Source organism: Sus scrofa, chromosome 7 (genome assembly GCF_054392235.1).
Source record: "Sus scrofa isolate SSC_HxYL_T2T_F1_AM1 chromosome 7, Sscrofa_HxYL_maternal_Yorkshire_Landrace_v2.0, whole genome shotgun sequence".
NCBI classification, from domain to species: Eukaryota; Metazoa; Chordata; class Mammalia; order Artiodactyla; family Suidae; genus Sus; species Sus scrofa.
The window spans coordinates 28,296,599-28,322,841 of record NC_139389.1 but is presented as its reverse complement, the minus strand read 5'-3'; the positions used below and the strand labels follow the sequence as shown (position 1 = coordinate 28,322,841).

The 26,243-nt window shown below is 58.4% G+C and overlaps 2 protein-coding genes across 7 annotated transcripts in view; one reads left to right on the top strand and one right to left on the bottom strand.

The window, feature by feature from the left end:
* Nucleotides 1–20,940, top strand: part of TNXB (tenascin XB) — a 59,572-nt gene extending 38,632 nt beyond the window's left edge. For 2 of the 4 annotated variants that reach the window (XM_084966770.1, XM_084966771.1), the window contains 24 exons: nt 697–993; nt 3,464–3,787; nt 4,185–4,511; nt 4,915–5,241; nt 7,370–7,705; nt 8,238–8,564; nt 11,274–11,597; nt 11,998–12,351; nt 12,961–13,248; nt 13,851–14,129; nt 15,474–15,761; nt 16,694–17,017; nt 17,300–17,635; nt 17,905–18,027; nt 18,140–18,283; nt 18,464–18,583; nt 18,704–18,847; nt 18,950–19,080; nt 19,205–19,337; nt 19,429–19,580; nt 19,682–19,778; nt 19,871–20,032; nt 20,131–20,294; nt 20,642–20,932. In XM_084966770.1, coding sequence (XP_084822896.1) covers nt 697–993; nt 3,464–3,787; nt 4,185–4,511; nt 4,915–5,241; nt 7,370–7,705; nt 8,238–8,564; nt 11,274–11,597; nt 11,998–12,351; nt 12,961–13,248; nt 13,851–14,129; nt 15,474–15,761; nt 16,694–17,017; nt 17,300–17,635; nt 17,905–18,027; nt 18,140–18,283; nt 18,464–18,583; nt 18,704–18,847; nt 18,950–19,080; nt 19,205–19,337; nt 19,429–19,580; nt 19,682–19,778; nt 19,871–20,032; nt 20,131–20,294; nt 20,642–20,743 — 5,603 coding nt within the window. In that variant the 3' untranslated portion in view covers nt 20,744–20,932. 4 annotated transcript variants of the gene reach the window in all.
* Nucleotides 20,449–23,587, bottom strand: CYP21A1 (cytochrome P450 family 21 subfamily A member 1). Of its 3 annotated transcripts, NM_214433.1 has the most exon segments (10): nt 20,978–21,240; nt 21,331–21,434; nt 21,510–21,688; nt 21,942–22,142; nt 22,305–22,391; nt 22,494–22,595; nt 22,696–22,791; nt 22,875–23,029; nt 23,144–23,233; nt 23,315–23,516. In NM_214433.1, coding segments are annotated over 10 exon segments (1,479 nt in total).
* Between the last annotated feature and the right edge of the window lie 2,656 nt (nt 23,588–26,243).

The window sequence follows — 26,243 nt, the reverse complement described above, 5'->3', positions numbered from 1 at the left end:
ATATTAATTGTTTTGCAATTTGTTGCTGGAATCTGGTCCAGATAAGAAAGATAGGCTGCAATTGGGAGAATGGGATTTTATTTATTCTTATTATTTTTTATTTTATTTTTGTCTTTTGATTTTTTTAGGGCCGCACCTGCAGCATGTGGAGGTTTCCAGGCAAGGTGTCTAATCGGAGCTATAGCTGCCAGCCTACGCCACAGCCACAGCAATGCCAGATCCGAGCTGCGTCTGTGACCTACACCACAGCTTATGGCAATGCCGGATCCTTAACCCACTGAGCAAGGCCAGCGATCAAACCCACAACCTCATGGTTCCTAGTCAGATTCACTTCCGCTGAGCCACAATAGGAACTCCAAGAATGGGATTTTAAATAGTGTGGTCAGGGAAGGCCCTAACGAGAAGGTGACATTTGAACGAAGACTTAAAGGAGGTGTGAACGAGAGCCACGCAGATGTCTGGGAAAGAACATTCAGGCAGAGGCAATAGTCAATGCAAAGGCCTTGAGGTAAGAGACTGCCTGGTGTGTTTGACGGACCATAAGGAAGCCACGAAGAGATTTTGATGGTCATAAGCAAAAATGGGTCTTAAGTTAGGCCCACGGAGCTGGCCCACCTTCTGGTCTGAAGCCAGGAGAGCAGGGCCTCAGCCGTTCCTTCCAGCAACAGGAACAATTCTGTTTGCATCTCTTCCCAGACCCTCAAGAGGAGCCCCCTGCCAGTCCCCCTTTGAAGCCGCGCCTGGGGGAGCTGACCGTGACGGATGCCACCCCCGAGTCCCTGCAGCTCTCCTGGGCCGTCCCCGAGGGCCAGTTTGACCACTTCCTGGTCCAGTACAAGAACGGGGATGGGCAGCCCAAGGCGGTGCGGGTCCCAGGGCATGAGGACCAGGTCACCATCTCGGGCCTGGAGCCCGACCACAAGTACAAGATGAACCTGTACGGCTTCCACGACGGCCAGCGCGTGGGCCCCGTCTCTGTCATCGGTTTAACTGGTGAGTGTCCAGTAGGACTCTGGCCCTGCCCTGAGCTGGACTAAGTTTTCTATTTCTTTGTTTTTTTTTTTTTTTTTGGTCTTTTTAAGGCCAAACCCACAGCATATGGATGTTCCTGGGTGGGGGGTGGAATCGAAGCTGCAGCTGCCAGCCTATGCCACAGCCACAGCAACTTGGGATCTGAGCTGTGTCTGATCTATACCACAGCTCACAGCAACGCTGGATCCTTTAACCCACTGAGTGAGGCCAGGGATCAGACTCGCATCCTCATGGATACTAGTCAGATTCTTAACCTGCTGAGCCACAATAGGAACTCCAACTCAATTTCCCCTTTTTTTGGGTCAGTTTGAAGGGGTTTTTGTCCTGCTAGTCTTTTTTTTTTTTTTTTTTTTTTTGCCTTTTTGCCTTTTTGTCTTTTTAAGGCTGCACTCAAGGCATATGGAGGTTCCCAGGCTAGGGGTTGAATCAGAGCTACAGCTGCCAGCCTACGCCAGAGCCACAGCAACGCCAGATCCGAGCCGCGTCTGCGACCTACACCACAGCTCACGGCAATGCCAGATCCTTAACCCACTGAGCAAGGCCAGGGATCAAACCCACAACTTCATGCTTCCTAGTCGGATTCATTTCCACTGTGCCTCAACAGGAACTCCTGTCTTGCTATTCTTGAGACTGAACTTCCTGAGCTCCTGGGAGTTCTGCTCCTGTCCTCACTCTGAGTCTTTAGTGTGCTCCCAACTGTCTCACCCTTTGCACATGGGCTTTTGGGGTCCTCGAAGAGGCAGGGCACCAGGGAAATAATCTAAACTCAGGCAGACCAGGGGCTGGCCCTCGCCTCAGCCCATTAGAGCTGTGTAACCTCAGGAGAGCCACTCAGCCTCTCCTGTGCCTCCCGTTCCCCATCCGCACAGAAGGAATAACCACACCTGTCTTGCAGGATGGGCATGAACGCGGCTCAGCTCACACTCGATGTTCGGTAACTACAGGCTTTCCCTTCTGAGGAAGAAAATTAGCTCCCGAAAACCCTTGGGGTGCAGTCTCATAATTATCATTGATTTCAGTGATTAAAATTGTATTTGTTCCCAACTCCCGAACTGATTACCCCTGAGTGCTATATCAACACTGAATCCTGCTCACAGGAATACTGCTTCAGTAGTTAGTGTTAGTCATTTGTGCAACTTGACAAGGCATTTTCTCTCCATTAATTACTCCCTACCACGACTGTTGGTTGCTTTTGTTAAGCTCTTTTGTAGCCGTTACCCCCTAGATGCTTAAAATCCCAAACATAACAGAGCTATGAAACACAGCGATTTGGTTTTTGGTATTTTTTGTTTTCTTTTGTTTTGTTTTTTTCTTTTTAGGCCCGCACCCATGGCATATGGAGGTTCCCAGGCTAGTGGTCGAATTGGAGCTACAGCTGCCGGCCTATACCACAGCCACAGCAACGCAGGATCCGAGCCATGTCTGTGACCTACACCACAGTTCATGGCAGTACCGGATCCTTAACCCACTGAACTAGGCCAGAGATTAAACCCATGACCTCATGGTTACTTGTGGGATTCGTTTCCTCTACACACAACGGGAACTCTGCAACACGGTGATTTTGTAAGTCAACTATTACAGCAGAGTAAAACCCTATGCAGAACAGAAAAGACGGAGGGATCTGGGGACTTGCTGGGTCATCCCTGCCATCAGCTGGCGAGGGAATTAATACAAGGTCCCAAAACAACCCAACTGCAAAGATGATCTCCTGTGGTCTCATCTCTTTGCCCTCAACTGTGAAATCTAAATTAGTGTCTCAAATGCTCAGAAATCCCTTCTAAACCAGAGGAGATATTAAAGGAAAATACTCATGAAGTGGAATTCCCGAACCTGAGCACCTGCACCTCCTGATGTGACGGGTCTCTTAGGAATGATGCTGTCATCAAGCCCTGGCCCTGTGCTGCTAAATGAATTCGCTCAGCGGCTTCCGTGCTGCACAGGTTGAGCGTCATCGGGGTCCCACCCTGCCATCATGGCATCGTCACAAGTGTGTACCCTGTTCCCTAGAAACAACATTCCAACCAGAGAAATGTTATCTTAACCTGGAGCGTTGGCATCCAGGTTTTGGGGCTCAGGTGTGTCTGGGAGAAATCCCAGAATTTGTCCCCTGTTAGGAGGGAACCCACACAGCATGTCCACCTGTTCTCTTTGTCTCCTGATCCAGCCCCAGGAAAGGACCAAGAAATGGCCCCAGCCCCAGCAGACCTGCCCGCCACAGCCCCCGAGGTGTAGTTCCAATTCAACCCTTAGCCTGGGAACTTCCATATGTCGCAGGTGCAGCCCTAGAAAGAAAAAAACAAAAAGAATAGGAGTTAGAGCTATCGTGGGCAGACACATCTTGGTCCTTATTACTGTATTTTTGTAATACAGCCCATAGTATGCTGCACTGAGGACCGAGGAGACCTCATCTGTCCCCTGTGTCTCTGTCCAGCTCCAGACTATGAAGCTATGACCACCGAAGTCCCTATCACCATGGCCCCCGAGCCCCCCACCAAGCCGCGCCTGGAGGAACTGACCGTGACGGACGCCACCCCCGAGTCCCTGCAGCTCTCCTGGACCGTCCCCGAGGGCCAGTTTGACCACTTCCTGGTCCAGTACAAGAACGGGGACGGACAGCCCAAGGCGGTGCGGGTCCCGGGGCACGAGGACCAGGTCACCATCTCGGGCCTGGAGCCCGACCACAAGTACAAGATGAACCTGTACGGCTTCCACGACGGCCAGCGCGTGGGCCCCGTCTCTGTCATCGGGGTGACCAGTGAGTGGAGCCTGGAAGCCCCAGGGTGGGGCCTCATGGGAGGGTCAGCCTCTCTCAGGTGGTGGGTGACTGGGGTTCAGGAGGCCCCTCTGCTGGAGGCTGAGCCATGCTGCCCTTTGTGCCCCCCCCCCCAGTTCCTGGGCTGCCTGAGACCGGCGGGTCCTCCCGGGTAGAGAACGGCCTCTGGGAGCCATGCTGGTGGCTGCCCTGGTCCCCCCAGCTGAGCCCGGAGGCTCTGGGTGTGTCTGTGAGCTGCCAGCTGACCAGGACCACCCGGGCCCAAGGACGGGCTCCTCTGAACTGACCTTGGGGCCTGAGTGGGGGTCACAGTGTGGGAGGAGACCCCAGGACATCTCCCGGGGACCCTGGCTCACCCTGTCTGTGTCTCTCTTCTCAGCTGCCGAGGAGGAGACCCCCAGCCCCACGGAGATGGAGGAGACCCCCAGCCCCACGGAGCCTCCCGAGGAGCCCATCCTGGGGGAGCTGACAGTGACAGGATCCTCCCCGGACTCTCTGAGCCTCTCGTGGACGGTCCCCCATGGCCACTTTGACTCCTTCACCGTGCAGTACAAGGGCAGGGCCGGGCCCCAGGTGGTGCGTGTCGGGGGCGAGGAGAGCGAGGTGACAGTTGAGGGCCTGGAGCCCGACCACAAGTACAAGATGCACCTGTACGGCTTCCACGACGGCCAGCGCGTGGGCCCCGTCTCTGTCATCGGGGTGACCAGTGAGTGGAGCCTGGAAGCCCCAGGGTGGGGCCTCATGGGAGGGTCAGCCTCTCTCAGGTGGTGGGTGACTGGGGTTCAGGAGGCCCCTCTGCTGGAGGCTGAGCCATGCTGCCCTTTGTGCCCGCCCCCCCCCGCCCAGTTCCTGGGCTGCCTGAGACCGGCGGGTCCTCCCGGGTAGAGAACGGCCTCTGGGAGCCATGCTGGTGGCTGCCCTGGTCCCCCCAGCTGAGCCCGGAGGCTCTGGGTGTGTCTGTGAGCTGCCAGCTGACCAGGACCACCCGGGCCCAAGGACGGGCTCCTCTGAACTGACCTTGGGGCCTGAGTGGGGGTCACAGTGTGGGAGGAGACCCCAGGACATCTCCCGGGGACCCTGGCTCACCCTGTCTGTGTCTCTCTTCTCAGCTGCCGAGGAGGAGACCCCCAGCCCCACGGAGATGGAGGAGACCCCCAGCCCCACGGAGCCTCCCGAGGAGCCCATCCTGGGGGAGCTGACGGTGACAGGATCCTCTCCGGACTCTCTGAGCCTCTCGTGGACGGTCCCCCAGGGCCACTTTGACTCCTTCACCGTGCAGTACAAGGGCAGGGCCGGGCCCCAGGTGGTGCGTGTCGGGGGCGAGGAGAGTGAGGTGACAGTTGAGGGCCTGGAGCCCGACCACAAGTACAAGATGCACCTGTACGGCTTCTACGACGGCCAGCGTGTGGGCCCCGTGTCCACCGTGGGAGTGACCGGTGAGTGAGATTGGGTCTCAGTGGTCCCAGGGGAGAGTTTCCTTTTCCCCACGTGTACCTGGCTGACCGTTCTCCTCTTTCTCCGCCCCGGTCCCTTTTATGCTTTTCTTCCTTGGCCCTGGGCTGTGATCCATGTGTAGTGGTCTGGCCTTTGCCAGACCTGCAGCTTCATGGTCCCACTAGCACAGCCTCCTGATGGTCAGCCACTGGCTCCCTCCAGGGGTGAGATGTGTCAGGCACAGACCAAGCCCGACTTTACTAGAATTTTCTTTTCTTTACATCTAAATCACAAATCACAGCATTCTTTTTTATAACCAAAAAAAGAGAAAAAAAAGAAAATAACCCAATACCTAACTACACTGAGATGATTAATTAGACAATGTCTACAAAATGAGCTAGATGCCATCTTTGAAATGTTTCAACATAAGACAGTTACTTTGTATTATTACAATGAAAAAAAGAGTTTCCATCTTTTTTTCCGATGTTAATCACCACCACTTGAAAATAACATGCTTGGTAAGACAACTGGAAGGGGATGCATGGTTCGAAGGACAAAATGGAATGTTCCAGTATTTTTTTTCCTGTTTCATTCTATTCTGTTTCATTTACATTTTCTTTTCTTTTCTTTTTTTTTTTTTTTTGTCTTTTTGCCTTTTCTGGGGCTGCTCCCGCGGCATATGGAGGTTCCCAGGCTAGGGGTCTAATCGGAGCTGTGGCCGCCGGCCTACACCAGAGCCACAGCAACGTGGGATCCAAGCCGCATCTTCGACCTACACTGCAGCTCACGACACCGCCGGATCCTTAACCTACTGAGCGAGGCCAGGGATCGAACCCGCAACCTCATGGTTCCTAGTTGGGTTCGTTAACCACTGCGCCACAACGGGAACTCCCATTTACATTTTCTTAAAAGACAAGCATTACTTTTATAATCAGGAAAAAATGTTTTTCAATATAATGTCTTCTCCTTTGCTGTGTCCTTTCCATCTTTCCCTCTCATCACTCCTGCAGCTTATTTCATTTCTAACTATGAAAAAGTTGCAATTTCTATTCCTTAAGAAATTAGGAGGGAAAAAACCCACAAGATGGATTTAATACCAAAATTACAGTCAGGCCAGCTTTCTGTCACAATCAGCCAGATTCTTATGCCTGGTGACAGTATTTCACAAGTGTTCCTCAGCTGGAGGACCCCAGCCCTCTAAGACTCGACCTGTTAGGGAGTGAGTTGCTGCCTCTGTGAGTTCACTCTCTTCTGCAAATAATCCGCACAGAGGAAGCTTCTATTGTGGCAAATCACAAGCATGTGCAAAGTACAGAGGGTCTCCCATCCCCATGCCACTCCCTACCCCCCCATTACTAATCTTTATAATCCAGACTTTCTTTTTAAGTTTCTATTTTTCTCTGAAATGAATATGACATGATGGGAAGTTTGGAAAGGTGGAAAAAAATTGCTCATTGGACCAGCTTCTGACCCCACAACCACCATTCATAACAGTGTGTGTCATGCAACCTCTCTGCCTGCATTTTCCATGCAGTGTGTATTTTAAGGTTGCAAAGTATTCATGCAGTTCTTTCTCGGCTCTTCTTCTTTTTTTTTTTTTTTTTTTTTTTTTTTTTTGTACCCAAAGTTATACTGAGAGCATTTATCCTGCGCTCCGCAACCTGCATCAATCATCATTTTAATGGTTATTTGATGCTTCATGGTGAAAGTGCCATAACAAAATTAATCTTCTTTCCACAGGTCATTTGAGCCCCAACTCATTTTGCTGTCATGAATAATCCCAAAATGAACTCCCATGATACAACTTTTCCTGCTTTTTAATAATTTTCTTAGGATAGCTGCCCAGAAATGAGGTTATTGGGTCAAAGAAAATGAGCACTGTTTTGGCTCCTGACACGAATGTCCAAATTGCCTTCTGAAGGTTTATGGCGCCAGCCAGCCTGTAGGTGACAGGGTCAGGCCTGTCTCAGTCTCTCCAGCAAGAGTCACTGAGTGCTGCATCCAAAGGTTGTGTAAGCTTCCAGTCCTGCAGCTTGAGGAGTATCTGCTGGATGCACCTGCTTGTCCCTATTGACGTTACCAGCAAAGCAAGTCACCCTCTAAGCCTCTGCCCCCAATCTCTTTTCTCAGCCCCCCAGGAGGTTGTAGAGGAGACCCCCAGCCCCACGGAGATGGAGGAGACCCCCAGCCCCACGGAGCCTCCCGAGGAGCCCATCCTGGGGGAGCTGACAGTGACAGGATCCTCCCCGGACTCTCTGAGCCTCTCGTGGACGGTCCCCCAGGGCCACTTTGACTCCTTCACCGTGCAGTACAAGGGCAGGGCCGGGCCCCAGGTGGTGCGTGTCGGGGGCGAGGAGAGTGAGGTGACAGTTGAGGGCCTGGAGCCCGACCACAAGTACAAGATGCACCTGTACGGCTTCCACGACGGCCAGCGCGTGGGCCCCGTCTCTGTCATCGGGGTGACCAGTGAGTGGGCCGGGCCCCAGGTGGTGCGTGTCGGGGGCGAGGAGAGTGAGGTGACAGTTGAGGGCCTGGAGCCCGACCACAAGTACAAGATGCACCTGTACGGCTTCCATGACGGCCAGCGCGTGGGCCCCGTCTCTGTCATCGGGGTGACCAGGGTGGGGCCTCATGGGAGGGTCAGCCTCTCTCAGGTGGTGGGTGACTGGGGTTCAGGAGGCCCCTCTGCTGGAGGCTGAGCCATGCTGCCCTTTGTGCCCCCCCCCCCCCCCCAGTTCCTGGGCTCCCTGAGACCGGCGGGTCCTCCCGGGTAGAGAACGGCCTCTGGGAGCCATGCTGGTGGCTGCCCTGGTCCCCCCAGCTGAGCCCGGAGGCTCTGGGTGTGTCTGTGAGCTGCCAGCTGACCAGGACCACCCGGGTCCAAGGACGGGCTCCTCTGAACTGACCTTGGGGCCTGAGTGGGGGTCACAGTGTGGGAGGAGACCCCAGGACATCTCCCGGGGACCCTGGCTCACCCTGTCTGTGTCTCTCTTCTCAGCTGCCGAGGAGGAGACCCCCAGCCCCACGGAGATGGAGGAGACCCCCAGCCCCACGGAACGCCCCGAGGAGCCCATCCTGGGGGAGCTGACAGTGACAGGATCCTCCCCGGACTCTCTGAGCCTCTCGTGGACGGTCCCCCAGGGCCACTTTGACTCCTTCACCGTGCAGTACAAGGGCAGGGCCGGGCCCCAGGTGGTGCGTGTCGGGGGCGAGGAGAGCGAGGTGACAGTTGAGGGCCTGGAGGCTGGACGCAAGTACAAGATGAACCTGTACGGCTTCCACGACGGCCAGCGCGTGGGCCCCGTGTCCACCGTGGGCGTGACCGGTGAGTGAGGGTGAGGGTGGTGAGTGTGCAAGGTGGGGAAGACGGGCCCTGGAAGACTTTCCCTTTATTGCCATCTTTGTTTTTGTTTTGTTTTGTTTTCTTTTTTTTTTTTTAATTGTCTTTTTAGGGCTGCACCTGTGGTATATGGAGGTTCCCAGGCCAGGGGTCAAATCAGAGCTGTAGCTGCCGGCCTACACCAGAGCCACAGCAACACCAGATCCAAGCCGCGTCTTTGAGCTACACCACAGCTCGCAGCACTGCTGGATCCTTAACCACTGAGTGAGGCCAGGAATCAAACCTGCATCCTCATGTTTACTAGTCCAGTTCGTTACCGCTGAGCCACGAGAGGAACGCCTATTACCATCTTTGTGGAAACGTAAATACTCCTGACGGCACCTCCTCTGTAGAATGTCAGGTGGCCTAAGAATCGTGTTAAAGGGCAGATTCGGATTCAGCAGGTCTAGGCTGCTGCCAGAGATTCTGCATTTCTAAGATCCTCAGTGATGCTGATGCTACTGGTTCAAGGATCACAATTTGAGTAGCAAATCTCCTCACAACAAAAGAATTGGGGAGTCCCCTTGTGGTGCAGCAGGTTAAGGATCTGATGTTGTCACGGCAGCAGTTCCAGTCACTGCTGTGGCTCAGATTCAGTCCATGGCCCAGGAACTTCCACATGCCATGGGTGTGGCCAAAAAAAAAAAAAAAAAAAGAAAAAAGAGAAAAAACCACCAAGCAATGAGACACTTTCTTAGAATCTGTTGGAGAGAATCATACTTGCATCCCTGAGTCCCCACAGAGACTCAGCCTCTATGTTGACGGAGGTGGTGAAAGAAGATGCAGCGTCTTGACTGTGGCGCCCCCTAACCTCATGGTTCAGGTATTAACAGACTTGTGACACCAGCAGGTCAACAAAGATGTGGACGACCTGAGCCAAGTTGCACTGTGGAAGCTCCCTGGGATAAACCTTGAACATGGTGGAGAGACCAGTTCTTACCCTGTGGGGCTCACGGTTGTGAGGAGATAGGTTGTGACGCCACCAGGCAAAGGGGGATGGACCTATGGCAGGAAGCCTCACGGCCTGCCCAAGACTGGCAGCCATGTCTATACCAGCCTGGCCACGGGTTCCCACAGGATGGCTGAGACCTGGCATCAGGCCAGTATTAGCTTGGTGACAGCTAGAGATAGGGTGAAGGGTATGTCAGATCAATGTCACAGCTGGTACAAAGCTTGGAAACTCAGAACATCGTGGCACCTGAGAGGATTTTGTATGAAATCTTTTGGGTAGGGGAGATGAAATCCTTTGAGATGAGGGTGGAGAGGTAGGAGCGGCTCAGGAAGCCAGGGGTTTCTCCCAAGGATAAAGAGGGTTGTTGCACAGTTTTTGTTTATTTGTTTTTTGTTTGTTTGTTTGTTTTTGTCTTTTTAGGGCCTCAGGAGTGGCATATGGAAGTTCCCAGGCTAGGGGTCGAATCAGAGATGTTGCTCCCGACCTACACCAGAGCCACAGCACCAGATCAGAGCCGCATCTGCAACCTATGCCACAGCTCAGAGCAATGTCAGATCCTTAACCTCCTGAGAGAGGCCAGGGATTAAACCCGCAACCTCATAGCTCCTAGTCGATTCGCTTCTACTGCGCCACGACAGGAACTCCTATTTGCTGGTTTGTTGCTTTTTAGGGCCACACTTGTGGCATGTAGAAGTTCCCAGGCTCGGGGTCTAATCAGAGCTGCAACTGCCAGGCTACACCACACCCACAGCAACACTGGATCCTTAACACACGGAGCGAGGCCAGGGATTGAACCCACATCCTCGTGGATACTAGTCAGGTTCGTTACCACTGAGCCACAAGAACTATTGCACAGTTTTAAGCTAATACTGACACCATCAGATGTGCATTTAAAGGCTCCTTCTGGCTCCCTGTATGGATAGATGGGAGCGGGAGCCAGAGAGGCCCATGGGGGGTGGTAACCAGGTGAGGAGTGAGGGTGGCCCAGAGAGGGGCAGTGGGGCTGCAGGTGTGGGGAGTGAGAAGATACTCTGAGTCTGACGGCAGCTGCAGACAGGAACCGGTCCAGGAAGATTCCAGGTTCCTGGTGGGGTGGTGGTGGTGTGCATGCATGGTTCTGACCTGTCTGGGAGCCAAGACAAGAGCCAAAGGGAGCGAGATGCCAACGAGACCCAGTAGAGGGAGGCCCAGGGTACTGTGTCTGAGAAGCGGTGGGCACTAGGGGGAGAGGGAGAGGACACAGGGTTTGGGTAGGTAGTGGGTGAGGGCAGAGCAGCTGAGGACAAGGTGACAGGAAGTCTGACATTAAAGGGAACAGAGAGAAGAGGAGTTAGAGGGTTCCCATTGTGGCTCAACAGGTTAAGAACCCATAGCATCCATAAGAATGTGGTTCTGTCCCTGGCCTCGCTCAATGGGTTAAGGATCTGGAGTTGCTGGGAGCTGCAGGTAGGTCACGGATGAGGCTCTGATCCCACATTGCTGTGGCTGTTGTGTAGGCCAGCAGCTACAGATCTCATCTGAGCCCTAGCCCGAAACTTTCACATGCCACAGGTGCAGCCCTAAAAAGGAAAAAAACCACAAGAGTTAGAGCTATCGTGGGCAGACACATCTTGGTCCTTATTACTGTATTTTTGTAATACAGCCCATAGTATGCTGCACTGAGGACCGAGGAGACCTCATCTGTCCCCTGTGTCTCTGTCCAGCTCCAGACTATGAAGCTATGACCACCGAAGTCCCTATCACCATGGCCCCCGAGCCCCCCACCAAGCCGCGCCTGGAGGAACTGACCGTGACGGACGCCACCCCCGAGTCCCTGCAGCTCTCCTGGACCGTCCCCGAGGGCCAGTTTGACCACTTCCTGGTCCAGTACAAGAACGGGGACGGACAGCCCAAGGCGGTGCGGGTCCCGGGGCACGAGGACCAGGTCACCATCTCGGGCCTGGAGCCCGACCACAAGTACAAGATGAACCTGTACGGCTTCCACGACGGCCAGCGCGTGGGCCCCGTCTCTGTCATCGGGGTGACCAGTGAGTGGAGCCTGGAAGCCCCAGGGTGGGGCCTCATGGGAGGGTCAGCCTCTCTCAGGTGGTGGGTGACTGGGGTTCAGGAGGCCCCTCTGCTGGAGGCTGAGCCATGCTGCCCTTTGTGCCCTCCCCCCGCCCAGTTCCTGGGCTGCCTGAGACCGGCGGGTCCTCCCGGGTAGAGAACGGCCTCTGGGAGCCATGCTGGTGGCTGCCCTGGTCCCCGCAGCTGAGCCCGGAGGCTCTGGGTGTGTCTGTGAGCTGCCAGCTGACCAGGACCACCGGGGCCCAAGGACGGGCTCCTCTGAACTGACCTTGGGGCCTGAGTGGGGGTCACAGTGTGGGAGGAGACCCCAGGACATCTCCTGGGGACCCTGGCTCACCCTGTCTGTGTCTCTCTTCTCAGCTGCCGAGGAGGAGACCCCCAGCCCCACGGAGATGGAGGAGACCCCCAGCCCCACGGAGATGGAGGAGACCCCCAGCCCCACGGAACGCCCCGAGGAGCCCATCCTGGGGGAGCTGACGGTGACAGGATCCTCCCCGGACTCTCTGAGCCTCTCGTGGACGGTCCCCCAGGGCCACTTTGACTCCTTCACCGTGCAGTACAAGGGCAGGGCCGGGTCCCAGGTGGTGCGTGTTGGGGGCGAGGAGAGTGAGGTGACAGTTGAGGGCCTGGAGCCCGACCACAAGTACAAGATGAACCTGTACGGCTTCCACGACGGCCAGCGCGTGGGCCCCGTGTCCACTGTGGGCATGACCGGTGAGTGGGGGGCAGCCCTGACCCAGGGTCCCTATGCCGCTCTCTGGTTTCCCCTTTGGGTCTCAGCACCCCTCAAAATGGGACTCTTGGTCCATCTCTTTTCTCACGTGGTCCGATGTCCCCGCCTCGCCTTGGGTTGAGTGAGGACTGGTGGACACTGTTCAGGGGCAGTTGGGCGTGTGGCCTGCACCTCATACAGTCTAGCTTTCTTCCTCCCATCTTGATCTGGAACCGCAGATTTGCTCGGTTGTTCATGTGTGGCTTCCTTAGCCTTGCTGACCGAGCATTTTAGTGGCTCGGAACATGGCTGCAGAACCAGCTTCTCCGAGTTTGAGTCTTGCCCTGACGGTACTGACTGTGTGGTTTGCAGGGGATTTTAACCTCTGTGCTGCAGATCCCGCCCAAGGAGGGGATAATGATTGTGGCATCTGCCTCACCTGTCGTGTGAGCATTAAGCACACTGTTTGCAAACTGCTTACAGCGGTGCCTGGGACTCAAGAAGCAGTTCGAAAAGTTTGCTACAAACATTCGTTTCACCACCTGGGGACAGCACTCCCTCTCATGCCCAGGGTCCTGCCATTGACCTCAACCTCCTCTGCTCTGTTCCAGCCTCCATGACCACAGAGCCCCCCGTGGCCCCCCGCCTGGGGGAGCTGGCCACGGCAGCTGTGACCTCGGACACAGTGGGCCTCTCATGGACCGTGGCCCAGGGCCGTTTCGACTCCTTCCTGGTCCAGTACAGGGATGCCCAGGGGCAGCCCCAGGCAGTGCCCGTGGCCGGGGACCTCCGAGAGGTCACGGTTTCAGGTCTGGCCCCGGCCCGCAAGTACAAGTTCCTCCTCTTTGGACTCCAGGATGAGAAGCGGCACGGCCCAGTGTCTGCAGATGCCAAGACCCGTGAGTGAGGGCTGGAGGCCGCCTTTGCCCCTGGAACCTCCTGAGCACCCTCCACTCCCCGGTGGAATTTCACGTCTCTGTGCTCCACACCCCAGACCCGTTGATTTACTGAGCTCTGGGGTTACATCTAGTTACATCCAGGTCCTGAGAACCCTCCGTGCCTCTCATTCCCGTCCTTCTCACCTCTCCTGCGTCCCCAGGGACACTTGCTTTCTTCCTCGGCTCCTCTTTATTTTATTTTATTTTTTGTCTTTTTAAGGCCGCATCCATGGCACATGGAAGTTCCCAGGCTAGGGGTCAAATCAGAGCTGCAGCTACCAGCCTACACCACAGCTCGTGGCAATGCTGGATCCTTAACCCACCGAGCGAGGCCAGGGATTGAACCTGTGTCCTTATGGATAGTAGTAGAGTTCGTTACTACTGAGCTGCATTGGGAACTCCTCTTGGCTCCTCTCTTATCTCTACTCTTCTGCCTCCTCCCTTCCTGACCCTCTCCCTGGTCACCGCCACCCCCACCCCCCAGTGCCCAGAGCCCTAGCATCCCAAGAAGGCTCTGTCTGCGTCTGTTTCTGTCACGTTCCATGCACCTCTCTCTTTTCCAGTCCCAGACACGAAACCGTCTCCCCGCCTGGGGGAGCTGACAGTGACAGGCGTGACTCTGGATTCCGTGGGCCTCTCCTGGACAGTCCCCGAGGGCGAATTCGACTCCTTCGTGGTTCAGTACAAGGACAGGGACGGGCAGCCCCAGGTGGTGCCTGTGGCCGCAGACCAGCGCGAAGTCACCGTCTCTGACCTGGAGCCCAGTAAGAAGTACAAGTTCCTGCTCTACGGGCTGGCAGGCAGGAAGCGACTGGGCCCCATCTCTGCTGAGGGCAGCACAGGTGAGCTGTGTCCCCCTGTTCCCCCCCACACACTCCTGCCCCCACTGCTTCCTGGCCTTTTCCTGGACTGCATTTCATCTGATCCCCCAGAGCTGGCCCCGGGGAATTCCTGCAAAGTTTATTCTCCGGTCCTTAGCCTTGTCATGACAATCATAACGCCGAAAGTAAATATTTATTGAGTCCCTACTAAATGCCAGGCACTGTTCTGAGCATTTAAAATGCATTATTTCCTTCACTCACTGATTGGTAATATAATAAAACGAACTCAGATTTTGGAGCCAAGTAGAACCTGTGTTCAAATTCTGGTTGCCAGCTGTGTGGCCTTGGATAAGCCACTTCTTTCCCTTGAACCTCAGTTTCCACCCCTGCGTCATGGCTGTGAATACTCTCTGCTGGGGTTCAGCAAACGTCCACATCCTCCCCCCCCATTCCGGCTCTATGGCAAGAAGTGGAAAATATGGGAGGGTTTGGCTGCGAAGAGTCTATGGAAAAATTAGGTGTCTTGTGCCCATGACTCAGCCCCCCAAGGAAGGGGTGGAGGTGGGTCGCTGACCCTTACGGCACCTCCAGGACTGAGTCACCCTGGCCAGACAAGAATGGGACACACAGACAGCTGGGGCCTGGGGCTCTCAGACTCCATAATTCTCTTCCCCAAACCCTCATTGTGAGACTGGATACAGGCTTCTCCAACCCCCATCAGTCAATACCCACACCCACCTAGACAGGTCTCTTCTGTGGTCTGCTCTGCCCTCTGTCCTCTCCCGTCTGCCCCCCGCTTCTCCTCCGCCCCCGCCCTCCCAGCCACCGTGGTCTAGTGGTGGTCGTGCAGGGCTGGGGAAGCAGGTGGAGAGAAAGGAGGGCTGGGCTGATGGTGTGTGAGGGGGGAGTTTATGGCGGGGCCATGGGAGCCCATGAGCCTGGCTGGCTGCCCAGCTCAGCTCTGACTGTTTGGGGGTGTCTCCCTGACAACCCAGACGCCCTCTGGGAGCCTTTCTCAGCTCCGGTCACATTCCTGCTCTGGGGGCTGGGGGTCAGAGGGAAACTGAGGCCCTTCTCTGCAATCCCAGACACCCCTCTCTCACGAGGTAACCTTTATGAGTTTACTGCGCCCTGATCACGGAGGGGAGGGAGGGGGCAAGAAGGAGTTTGGGCCTTGGCCTTGGGAGAAGACTGGGCTCCCACCTACAGGCAGGGCCGGAGCAGGCCTGTCTCCCCAAGTGACTGTCCCTGCAGCCACATTTCAGTGACCCTTTCCCAGGCCCTCCCTCCTCCCAGAAGTTTCCAGGGCTGAGATAAGGGCAGCTCCTGACTGAAGGTTTCTCCCCCACCCCACCCTCCCCACAGCTCCCCTGGAGAAGGAGCGGCAGCCCCCGCCTCGCCTGGGGGAGCTGACAGTGACAGCTGAGACCCAAGACTCCCTGCGCCTCTCATGGACGGTGGCTCGGGGCCCCTTTGACTCCTTCATGGTCCAGTACAGGACCACAGACGGGCAGTCCCGGGCGGTGCCTGTGGCTGCAGACCAAAGGGAGGTCACCATAGAGGGCCTGGAGCCCGGCAGGAAATACAAGTTCCTGCTCTACGGGCTCCAAGGAGGACAGCGCCTGGGCCCCGTCCCTGTCCTGGGAGTGACAGGTGAGCAGTCCTGCTTGGCCCTCGCAAACCGGCCTGGGTGGGTTTCCTCGTGCCGGTGCTGAGGGTCTGTCAGGAGTGGGTAAGGCAGAGGGGTGAGGGGGCCCTGCCCAGGGCTTGGGAGACAGGGGGGAGCAGCGGGGCCAGAGCTGATGGTGAGGATCGAGGGTTCCGTCAGAGCCGGAGCCGGGAGAGGCAGCACAGCAAGTCCCGAGCTGTGGGCCCAACCCCAGTGCTGCCAGCTGCTGCACCCCGTTACTCTGCTGGAGAGGCTCTTACCTCCGGGCAAGGTGGCCTTGCCCAGATAAAGGCAACCCCCCTCCCGTGGATGAGTCAGGAGTATTTTCTCAAATGGAAAATTACTGGAAAACAAAGCAGGCAAGCGGCATGGAAAGTAAGAGGAGTGGCTCCTCTCCAGACTTCCCAACACCCACCTCAGATCAGCCAGACGGGTGGGGGTGCTGCCAGGATTCGCCCTTTGCGTCCGCTATAGCCAGGTCCACTGCCAGCTTTTCTCAGCTGGGAGGACCATGTGCCCTGAGCTCAGGGAGGGACTGGGTCCCGCCTCAAGCCATTGGCACAGGCCTCCCAGCTGGGGTGGGGGCAGTAGGGCCTGTGCAGACATCTAGAGGGGGCCGTGATGGACATGGGGCGGGGGGGGGAGCAGGCGCCGTATTCAGGCGGCAAAGGAGCCCCACAAAGGGTCCCGGGGCCCCTGGGCTGGCGCTCAGAGAGGCCGAGGAGTGGCAGGAGTCAGCGCCCAGGCAGGGATGTGGCAGATTCAAGAGAAGCTGCTAGGAGAGCCTCCGTCCCCCTCCTCTCTCCCCTGGCCCCTCAGCCTCGGGCCAGCTCTGCATCCCCTCTGGAGGGTGAGATGGAGGGGAGGGCCCCACTGCACCTCCTGCTCAGCTTCTCCTGGGGCTTCTCCCACACAGCCCCAGAAGAGGACACGCCAGCCCCCTGGCGCCTGGCCACAGAGGCCCCCAAGCCCCCCGAAGGGCCCCGCCTGGGAACGCTGGCAGTGAGTGAGGTGTCCCCGGACTCCCTGCGCCTCTCGTGGCGCGTGGCCCAGGGCCCCTTTGACTCCTTCGTGGTCCAGTATCAGGACGCAGATGGGCAGCCCCAGGCCTTGCTCGTGGGTGGCGACCAGAGCAAGGTCCTCGTGTCAGGCCTGGAGCCCAGCACCTCCTACACATTCTTCCTCCACGGGCTCCACGAAGGGAAGCGCCTGGGGCCCGTCTCCGCCGAGGGCACGACAGGTACCAGGGGCAGGCTCTGTATCTTGGCCTCTAATCTGGAACTGAGGGGCCGAGGGGGGTGCCCAGAAGCGGTGACCATAGGCAAAGGACGGGAGGGTGCCGTGGAGGGAGGACCCCGCACAAAAAGCCTGTAGCCCCGGCTCTGCGCTCTGCCCCCCAGTAGCTCCATTTTACGGATGAGGAAACGGGGCCAGGGTGGGGTGGGGTGGCAGGAAGGGACCTGCCCCGGTCACCTAGCTGGGCTCCTTGTCTCCAAACCCTTCTCTCCCACACACTCTGCAGGGCCGGCTCCCGCTGGTCAGAGCCTGGGAGAGTCAGGGCCCCGCCTGTCCCACCTGTCGGTGACCGACGTGACCACCGGTTCACTGCGGCTCAACTGGGAGGCCCCATCCGAGGCATTTGACTCCTTCCTGCTGCGCTTTGGGGTCCCGTCCCCAAGCACCGTGGAGCCACATCCACGGCCCCTGCTGCAGCGGGAGCTGACGGTGCCAGGGACGCGGCGCTCCGCGGTGCTCCGGGACCTGCGTCCAGGGACCCTGTATACCCTCACGCTGTATGGGCTGCGGGGGCCCCACAAGGCCGACAGCATCCAGGGCACAGCCCGTACCCTCAGCCCAGGTAGGGCCCGTGCTGGGCTCATACGCACGCTGCCCCAAAGTGGGGGTCTTTGTGCTGCGTAGGGTGGGACCCAGTGCCTCAGCCAGAGGAGACGCTGTGAGTGGTGGGGAGCTTGGCGCCTGCAGTGGCTTCTGTTTCTAGTCTAGAGGAAAGGGGGTGGCGGTGAGCATGTCTGGAGGCCGTGGGGCCTGGGGAGAAGAGGGGGGCACCTGGGCCAGGAACCTCCTGCCCCACGCCCTGACCATCACTCCTGGCGCCCCTCCCCTCAGTTCTGGAGAGCCCCCGTGACCTCCAATTCAGCGAAATTGGGGAGACCTCAGCCAAGGTCAGCTGGATGCCTCCGTCATCCAGAGTGGACGGCTTCAAAGTTTCCTACCAACTGGCGGATGGAGGTGATCCCCTTTGCCCGTGTCCTCACTCCCTCCATTCCTCCCTCGCCCTGCATTCTGCCCGCCCTGCTTCCTCGCTTCCCTGGGCCGCCTCCCACGCCCAGCATGTTTGCAGGGGAGCCGCAGAGTGTGCAGGTGGATGGCCGAGGCCGGACCCAGAAACTCGAGGGGCTGACCCCAGGCGCTCGCTACGAGGTGACCGTGGTCTCCATGCGTGGCTTTGAGGAGAGCGAGCCTCTCACTGGCTTCCTAACCACAGGTGAGAGGGGCTGGGGTGTGGGCAGGAAGTCAGGGGAGAAAATGAGGGTACCGGAGTGTACCTGGGCTGGGCAGGGGCAGTGGAGGCCCCAGTGGCGGACAAGAGGTCCCGCAGGGTTTGGGCAGGTGAGGGGTGAGGAGAGCAGCCGGGGAACAGCTCTGAGCCCCTCCCCTCTCCCAGTTCCTGACGGCCCCACCCAGCTGCGTGCCCTGAACTTGACGGAGGGATCCGCCCTGCTGCACTGGAAGCCCCCTCAGACCCCTGTGGATACCTATGACGTCAAGGTCACAGCCTCAGGGGGTGAGCAGAAGGGCTGAGGCCTCTGGAGGGGCCTCGTTCAGGGCGGGCAGAGCAGAGGGCAGGCTGGGCTCGCGCAGGAAACAGACCTGCAGGTGCTGATGGCCCACCCCGCACCCTCAGCCCCTTCTCTACAGGGGTCAGCCCCCGGCAGTGCCGTGGACTATCCCCTGCACGGCCTTGAACTCCACACCAACTACACAGCAACCCTGCGTGGCCTTCGGGGCCCCAATCTCACCTCCCCAGCTAGCATCACCTTCACCACAGGTGAGGCCTGTGAGGTGCCCGGGACGGAGGGGAGAGGAGGTGCGAGAGAGCCAGGGTGGGGCTCCTCCATCTCCATCTTCTTTTCCTTCCTCTCCCTCCCAGGGCTGGAGGCCCCCCAGGACTTGGAGGCCAAGGAAGTGACCCCCCGCACAGTCCTGCTCACTTGGACTGCTCCCCAAGTCCCCCCAACTGGCTACCTGATCACCTTCAACACCCCTGGCGGACAGACCCAGGTGCCCCACCCCTGCCCCTGCCAGGTTCCAGTCCAGGAGGCGCTGCCTCTGCCTCTCCAGGTGGGGCTCCCCCTCCTGCTCCCTGCTCCCCTCTCCCCTGACCTGCCCCTTGTCTGTCCCACAGGAGATCCTGCTCCCAGGAGGGGTCACCTCTCACCGGCTCCAGGGCCTCTTTCCCTCCACCCCCTACAGTGCCTGGCTCCGGGCCATGTGGGGCGAGAGCTTCACCCCGCCCGTGTCCACTTCCTTCACCACTGGTACGTGTAGGCGCTGGGGCCTGCGGCCGGGGCAAGAGGGTAGCAGGTCGAGGGGCTGGACGAAGGACTGGCCCGAGTCTCCTCTCCGCAGGCGGACTGCGGATCCCCTTCCCCCGGGACTGTGGGGAGGAGATGCAGAACGGCGTCAGCACCTCCAGGACCACCACCATCTTCCTCAACGGCAACCGCGAGCGGCCTCTGAACGTGTTTTGTGACATGGAGACCGATGGGGGCGGCTGGCTGGTGGGTGGCAGCCGGAAGCCGGGGGGTCTGCACGGGGTGGCACAGGGCAGGGCTGCTGTGCCAGGAGCCGCAGGCCGACGGTGCCCCCGCCTGCTTCCCAGGTGTTCCAGCGCCGCATGGACGGAAAAACGGACTTCTGGAGGGACTGGGAGGACTACGCCCACGGTTTTGGGAACATCTCTGGGGAGTTCTGGCTGGGTCAGTGCCTCACTGGGGGCTAGGGGGCCAGGGAAGAGATGGGGGCCCTGTGGACACCAGGACGCTGGTAAGAGCACACGTGTCCCTCCCAGGCAACGAGGCCCTGCACAGCCTGACCAAAGCCGGCGACTACTCCTTGCGGGTGGACCTGCGGGCCGGGGAGGAGGCCGTGTTTGCCCAGTACGAGTCCTTCCAAGTCGACTCGGCCGCTGAGCACTACCGCCTCCACCTGGAAGGCTACCATGGCACCGCAGGTGAGGGCCGGGGTGGGAGGCGCGGGAGGGGGCAGGAGGCGGGAGGGGTCAGGAGGCGGGAGGAGAGGCCCTCACTGCTCCGTCCGCCCTCTACCCAGGGGACTCCATGAGCTACCACAGCGGCAGTGTCTTCTCCGCCCGTGACCGAGACCCCAACAACCTGCTCATCTCCTGTGCCGTCTCTTACCGTGGGGCCTGGTGGTATCGGAACTGCCACTATGCCAACCTCAACGGGCTCTATGGGAGCACGGTGGACCACCAGGTGAGAGGCTGCACGGGGGGTGCAGCTCAGAGCTGCAGGCGGGTGGGTCTCAGCCTGCCTGGGTGTGACACGCAGGAGGGGACACGTTACCCAGCCGCTCAGTGCCTCAGGGCCCTTGTCTGTGGCGCGAAACTGTAAGGCCAATTTCACCGAGTTATCTCGAGGAGGTGGTTTATTGGATGTCAAGGGACAGCTCGGGACTCGGCCTCAGTCCTTTGCAGTTGATGGTTATGAAGGAGAGAGGGAGGGAGGCGGATAGATGTCTGGGAGCCGTCCCCCCAGCGTGGGGCAGAAGTGGGCGCCGATGGGACGTCCAGCTCTGACTCGCACAACAAACCCCTTCCCAGGGAGTGAGCTGGTACTACTGGAAGGGCTTTGAGTTCTCCGTGCCCTTCACGGAAATGAAGCTGAGACCAAGGAGCTTCCGGCCCCCGGGCAGGGGAGGCTGAGCGGCCGCTCCCCGCTCCAGCGCCCACCACGACTGCCGAGCACTGAGGGGTTGCGCTGAGAGAAGAGCCAGGGGCCACCTTCACCATCCAGCTGCCAGCGGAAGCCTTCTCCACCCGCGATCTCACAGCACCATGTTTACAGGGGGGAGGGAAGGGGTTCGTACGGGAGCAATAAAAGGAGGAACTGAAGCACGTGACTGGGGTGCGTCCTGCAGGGTCACTGGTCACAGGTGCTCACCTGGGCCCTGGGCCTTCGCCCCTCCCCCCCCGGGGCTGCAGCCGCACCTGGAAAGGCTGTACCTTGAGGTTGATGCCACTGTGCGGATGGGGCTGCAGCGAAGGCAGGGCGCCCTCGGGCGGCAGCAGCGTGAAGGCCTGGAGCAGTTGCACCAGCACCACGAAGAGCTCGAGGCGCGCCAGCGGCTCCCCCAGGCACACTCGCGCCCCGCAGCCAAAGGCCAGCGCACTGGGGTTCGCGCCAGGGGCCAGGAAGCGGTCTGTGGACCAAAGGACAGACCCAGGTTCAGTGGCCACAGGCGCTTGGCCTCTGCTGCCCCCGTGCCAAGGGCACCCGCCCCACCACACACCTGGCCGGAACTCGTGCGGCTGCTCCCAGACCGTCTCGTCCAGGTGGGCACCTTGGAGGTTGGGGATGACAACGGTGCCCTCAGGGATGTCGTAGCCGAAGATGCTGAGGGAAGGGTGGAGTTAGAGGCCACCAGGACCCCAGTGGGCCAACCCCCTCACCCCTGCTCCTCAGAGTCACCTGCTAGGCCGAGTGGCTCGGTGTGGCAAGGCCAGGGGAACCACGGGCCGCAGACGCAGCACCTCAGCAATGGTGGCGTTGAGCAAAGGCAGCCGGGCACGGTCCTTGTATGGGACTCGGGAGCCCGCAGCTCCAGGGCCCAGCTCACGATCTAACTCCTCCTGCAGCCGCCACTGAATCTGGGAAATGGGGGCCAGCCTGGAGTCTGGGGTCCAAGCCCTGCCACTAGCCAACCCCAGCTGCCCGGCCTCACGCGTTCCTCAGAGCCACTCACAGGAGACTTTGTGCCAATTAGGGGAGCCCCCTCCCAGCCCACCGCAGCCCCACCTGACCCCCTCCCGCCAACACAGCCTGCATCGGGGTAAAGCGAGCTGGCTTCCTGCTGCCCTGGCCGTGCGGCGGGGAAGCAGCTTTTGCTGCCCCGGGACGTACCTCAGGGTGGTGAAGCAGGTACACCACAGCCCAGGAAAGGGTGTTCGCTGTGGTCTCAGTGCCACCAATGAAAAGGTCCACCACCGACATGTGCACATGCCCTTCCAGGAGCTGTCCCTGCCCCTCTTCCACTCTTTGCCTCCCCGCCTCCTGGAGCATGTAGTCCAGCATGTCCCTCCACTGGCCGGCCACCATGCTCTCCTGGGGAGGAGAGGGGGACCTTGTCTGAGTACCTGGCTTGGCCTGGGGGTTCGGGGGCCGGGAGCAACAGGTCCAGGACTGGCAGGATGCCAAAGAAGCCACCTAGCTCTGGGGCGGTAGCATCGCTGCTGTGGGCTGAGGGGGTCCACGCATGGCTCCCACCTTGTGCCGCCTCAGCTGCTTCTCCACGAGGTGGTCCCTGTTCTCTATGGCCTGCTTCAGCCTCCGGAGGCCAGGGCTGGGGAAGAACTGGGGCAGAGAGCAAGAGCGTGTCGCTGCTGGGAAGGAACCCTGCTCTCCACCGCCACCCTCTCTCTCAGGACCCTGTGGGCCGGGGCTCCACCTCCTCACCCTGAGAAAGGGAACCATGTCCAAAATTTGGATGGACCAGTGCTCCCAGGTTTTCATCAGGTCCTGGACACAGTCGTGAAGGGCATGCACTAAGGTGTCCTCCTGCCGGAAATGGAGGAAATCCTTTCAGATCAGGACCTGGAGAAGGTCAGGCAGCGGCTGAGGGGTGGGTCCAGGCACATGTGAAGGCAAGAGCCTTGACCTTGTCTCCAAAGGTGAGGCAACAGATGATGCTGCAGGTGAGGACAGAGAATTCCTTCTGGATGGTCACGGGGGTCCCCGCCTGGGCTCTCATGCGCTGTGGGGAGGAGCATGAACTCAGTAGGGGGCCTGCCAGGAGGGGGAAGCTGGTGCAGGATGGCTGAGGGGGTCCAGCCTCACCTCACAGAACTCCTGGGTCAGCTGCTCCACCCGGGGCTCCATGGAGCTGCGGACGCCCAGCAGCAGGGCTGAGCGGGTGAGTTTCTTGTGAGCTTTCCAGAACAGAGAGTAGTCCCCTAGCGAGATGTCGGGGCAGTGCTGAGACGCCAGCTTGTCTGTGAGTAGGGGTTGGGGGCGGGGGTCGAACTGACCAAGGAAGTCACGGACCTGACCTTCCCCGCCTCCTGCAGCCCCTGCCCCTTCCTTCAGGAAAGAGCCCCACCCCTTACAGGATGGTATCTGGGGTCTGCCGGCAAAGTCCACCCACTTCCTGACCAAGGCCTCCTCAATGGTCCGCTTGGAGTTCAGCACCACCACATCTGGGGGAGAGGAGACGAGGACATCAGTGGGGAGAGGGCCCCTCCCGGCTGTACGGAGCCGGGGCGGGAGCAGACGCTCACCTTGCAGCCCCAGACGGAGCCTGTAGATAGGCCCGAGTCTCTGCGTCAGGCCGAGCAGATAGATGGGGAGGTTGGGCTGCAGCAGGTGCAGGAAGCCGGGCACCAGAGGTGGGAGGTGGAGGTTCCTGAGCTTCCACTGGCCCCACAGCAGGCGTGCACCTGCTAGCAGGGTCAGCAGCAGCAGCAGCCCTACGAGCACCATGGCTGGAGACACGGGCAATGGCCCTGGCCTGGCCACTTATAGCTCCCGAGACCCCCATCCATCTGGCTACGTGCGTGGGTCGCTCTGAGGCCTCCCCCGACTCTTTCCCTCAGGTCCCTGCCCCCTGTCCCGCCCACAGAGTAGCACATTCCTGGAATGGCACCAGTCCCCTTGGCCTTGGAAAATCCACATTTCAAAGAACAGGCCTCTTCCCATTCATCAAGAAGAAAGGAAGGGAAACTCAACCCTGACCTTCTCCAATAGCCAGAATCAGCTTTCTAGCTTCACATCAATCATGCAGGAAAGCGTGTCCACTCTCTGGCCCGAGTCCTCTCCCACTCCCGCACCACCTCGGACCAGCTTTCTGCCACTGAGTTTGTCTCAGAAAATGACAATCCCTGCCTGATGTGCCCTCCGGAGTACCTGAAGAACAAGATGAAATGGACGTGCCCCGTGTGTTTCTCTTGTAACTTCCAGATGGGGAAACATGGAGCCTAGTTCGCCTGTGTTATCCCGGTTTATAGCTGTAGCCCCAGTGTAGTCGGCAGTAGTGCCCCGTTTCCTTCTCAAAAGCTGCAGGAGTGGAGTTCCTGTTGTGACTCAGTGGGATATGAGCCCCACTAGCATCCACGAGGATGCAGGTCCGATCCCTGGCCTCGCTCAGTGGGTTAAGGATGTGGTGCCGCCGTGAGCTCAGTGTAGGTCACAGATGTGGCTTGGATCCCATGGTGCTCTGACTGTGGCGTAGGCCTGCAGCTGCAGCTCTGATTTCACCCCTAGCCCAGGAACTTCCATAAAAAGTTGGAGAATTATATGGTCCCCCATGGAGCTCTCACCATGTACCTGATACTCTTTGGTTGCAAGACCCACTTGAGCTGACTTGAGTCCCAAATAAGAATTGTTGTACAAATACAGGGTATCTCATGGGACCCAAGAGCAGGAAAGTAGGAGGGACCTCACTGGCCTTGGAAGCCTGGGGATAGGGAATAGAAAAAAGCCCTAGAGAGGGGGTGCTTCCTCACTCTTCATCCCCCCGCCCCCCGCCTTTGTCTGTAGGCCTCTCCTCCCTGTCCACAGTCAGGCTGCTTGTGCTCCAGCTGCCTGCGGAACAGGACTGCCTTTGGGATTAGAGTCCACAGGTTACAGGTCTAGACACAGGGCAAGAGGGGACGGTTTCCAGGCATGACTGAACATGCCCCCCATGGATTCCGAAGTCCTCCAGAAGGGACGTTATAGCCACAGCTGAGATCAGGGGTCCAGCTATTTTGGGAGCTGTTGCCATAAGTGGTGGGGTCCCACTGGACCAAGTAGGATAATCAGGAGCCATTTTCATGGGTGAAGAGGCAGTTGAGGGGCTTATAGGGGAGGGGTCATGCTAAAGAGGGCTGGCAGGGCTCAGTGAGAGCTTGGGGCACCTAGGAGTGGGGGTGATGGCTTGGAGGTGTCCTGAGATCCTCGCATCCCCCAATTCCCCACCCCTGAGCGCAGGGGTGGAGGGTCCTCAGAACAAGGTTGTACCACCAGGGAGCCGAAGTCAAGATCTCAGCTCTGCCACCCACTAGCTTGAGGAGTGAACTGTTGGTGGAAGAAGCTCAGGCTCAGGCTGGATTCATGCCCAGCATGGGGAGGGGTAGGATTTCTGGGATTGGGCAGCAACAGCTGGCACCTCCCAGCCCCAAGCCAAGTCTTGCCACAACTGTAGTGGAATCTTTGGCTCTCAGAAACGGGTTTATGCCACCACCATGCTGACTGGCTCTGGGGAGAGATCTGGTGGGCAATGACCAGACCGTATAGACAACAGCCCTAGGAAGCCTCGGAAGTGCTGGGGAAGGTCAGAGCTTCTCAAAGTTACATGGAATAGGAGGGCACTCCATTTAAAAAGAAAGTGACCTGGAATGCTGGCAGGCTTGTGACCATCCCTTCATAAACAGGACGCCATTTAACTGACGCCATTTAAATGCCAGCCCCGTCTCTTCCACGCCACCTCCAAGTCCACATGCCAGACATGATGACTTATATGCTGTGCCTCCAAATGTGCTCCGTCCTGCCCCAGGCCTCTGGGCCTTTTAGATTCTTTCTTCTGCTTCCAACATCCTCATCTACCCCTACTCTCTTGGCTTGACTTCTCAGCCCTCAGAATCCAACTTAGATGTCACCACCTCCAGGAAGCCTTCCCGGCCCCCTTCTCATATCCCTCCAGACTGGGTCAGATGCCCAAACTGCATGCCCCACAGGACCAGACAGAGCCGCACCCACCCCCCGACATTACATTTTTCACAGAGGTTGGCGATCTCGCCCAGGGCATGGCATAGAATGAGGTCTCTGCAAATTTCTGCTGAATGATTGGCAGGCTGCTGAGCTGGCTCATTTTCCATCAAAATTGATCTCGGCAAGTTTCTCTCTCTCCCTCCTTTTTTTTTTCCCCCTGCTCCTGTGGCATGTGGAAGTTCCTGGGCCAGAGATCAAACCTGTGCCACAGCAGTGAATCAAGTGACTGCAGTAAAAACACCAGATCCTTAACCCGCTGTGCCACAGAGAACTCCTCAGCAAGTTTTTCTAGATGAATTCCTAGGTCAGCCCTGAAGACCCCAGGGGTGCTGCCGAATGGGGGAGAGCTAGGCAGGCAGGCAGGGAGGGCTGACCCCAGAAGAACAGTGGTTCCCCAGCGTGTTGACAGGCACATCAAAGTCGGCCTTCTGGCTTGTTTGAAATCTGTAACTAGATGAA

What these genes read in the sequence shown, in the direction of transcription:
- CYP21A1 (XM_005665806.4), bottom strand. Translation starts at nt 23,516, where the DNA reads ATGGTGCTCGTAGGGCTGCTGCTGCTGCTGACCCTGCTAGCAGGTGCA. An exon ending in GCTCCGTCTGGGGCTGCAAG is followed by an intron (nt 23,234 to 23,314) that starts GTGAGCGTCTGC and finishes CCTCTCCCCCAG; the next exon opens with ATGTGGTGGTGCTGAACTCC. An exon ending in GCCGCACGAGTTCCGGCCAG is followed by an intron (nt 21,241 to 21,330) that starts GTGTGTGGTGGG and finishes TTTGGTCCACAG; the next exon opens with ACCGCTTCCTGGCCCCTGGC.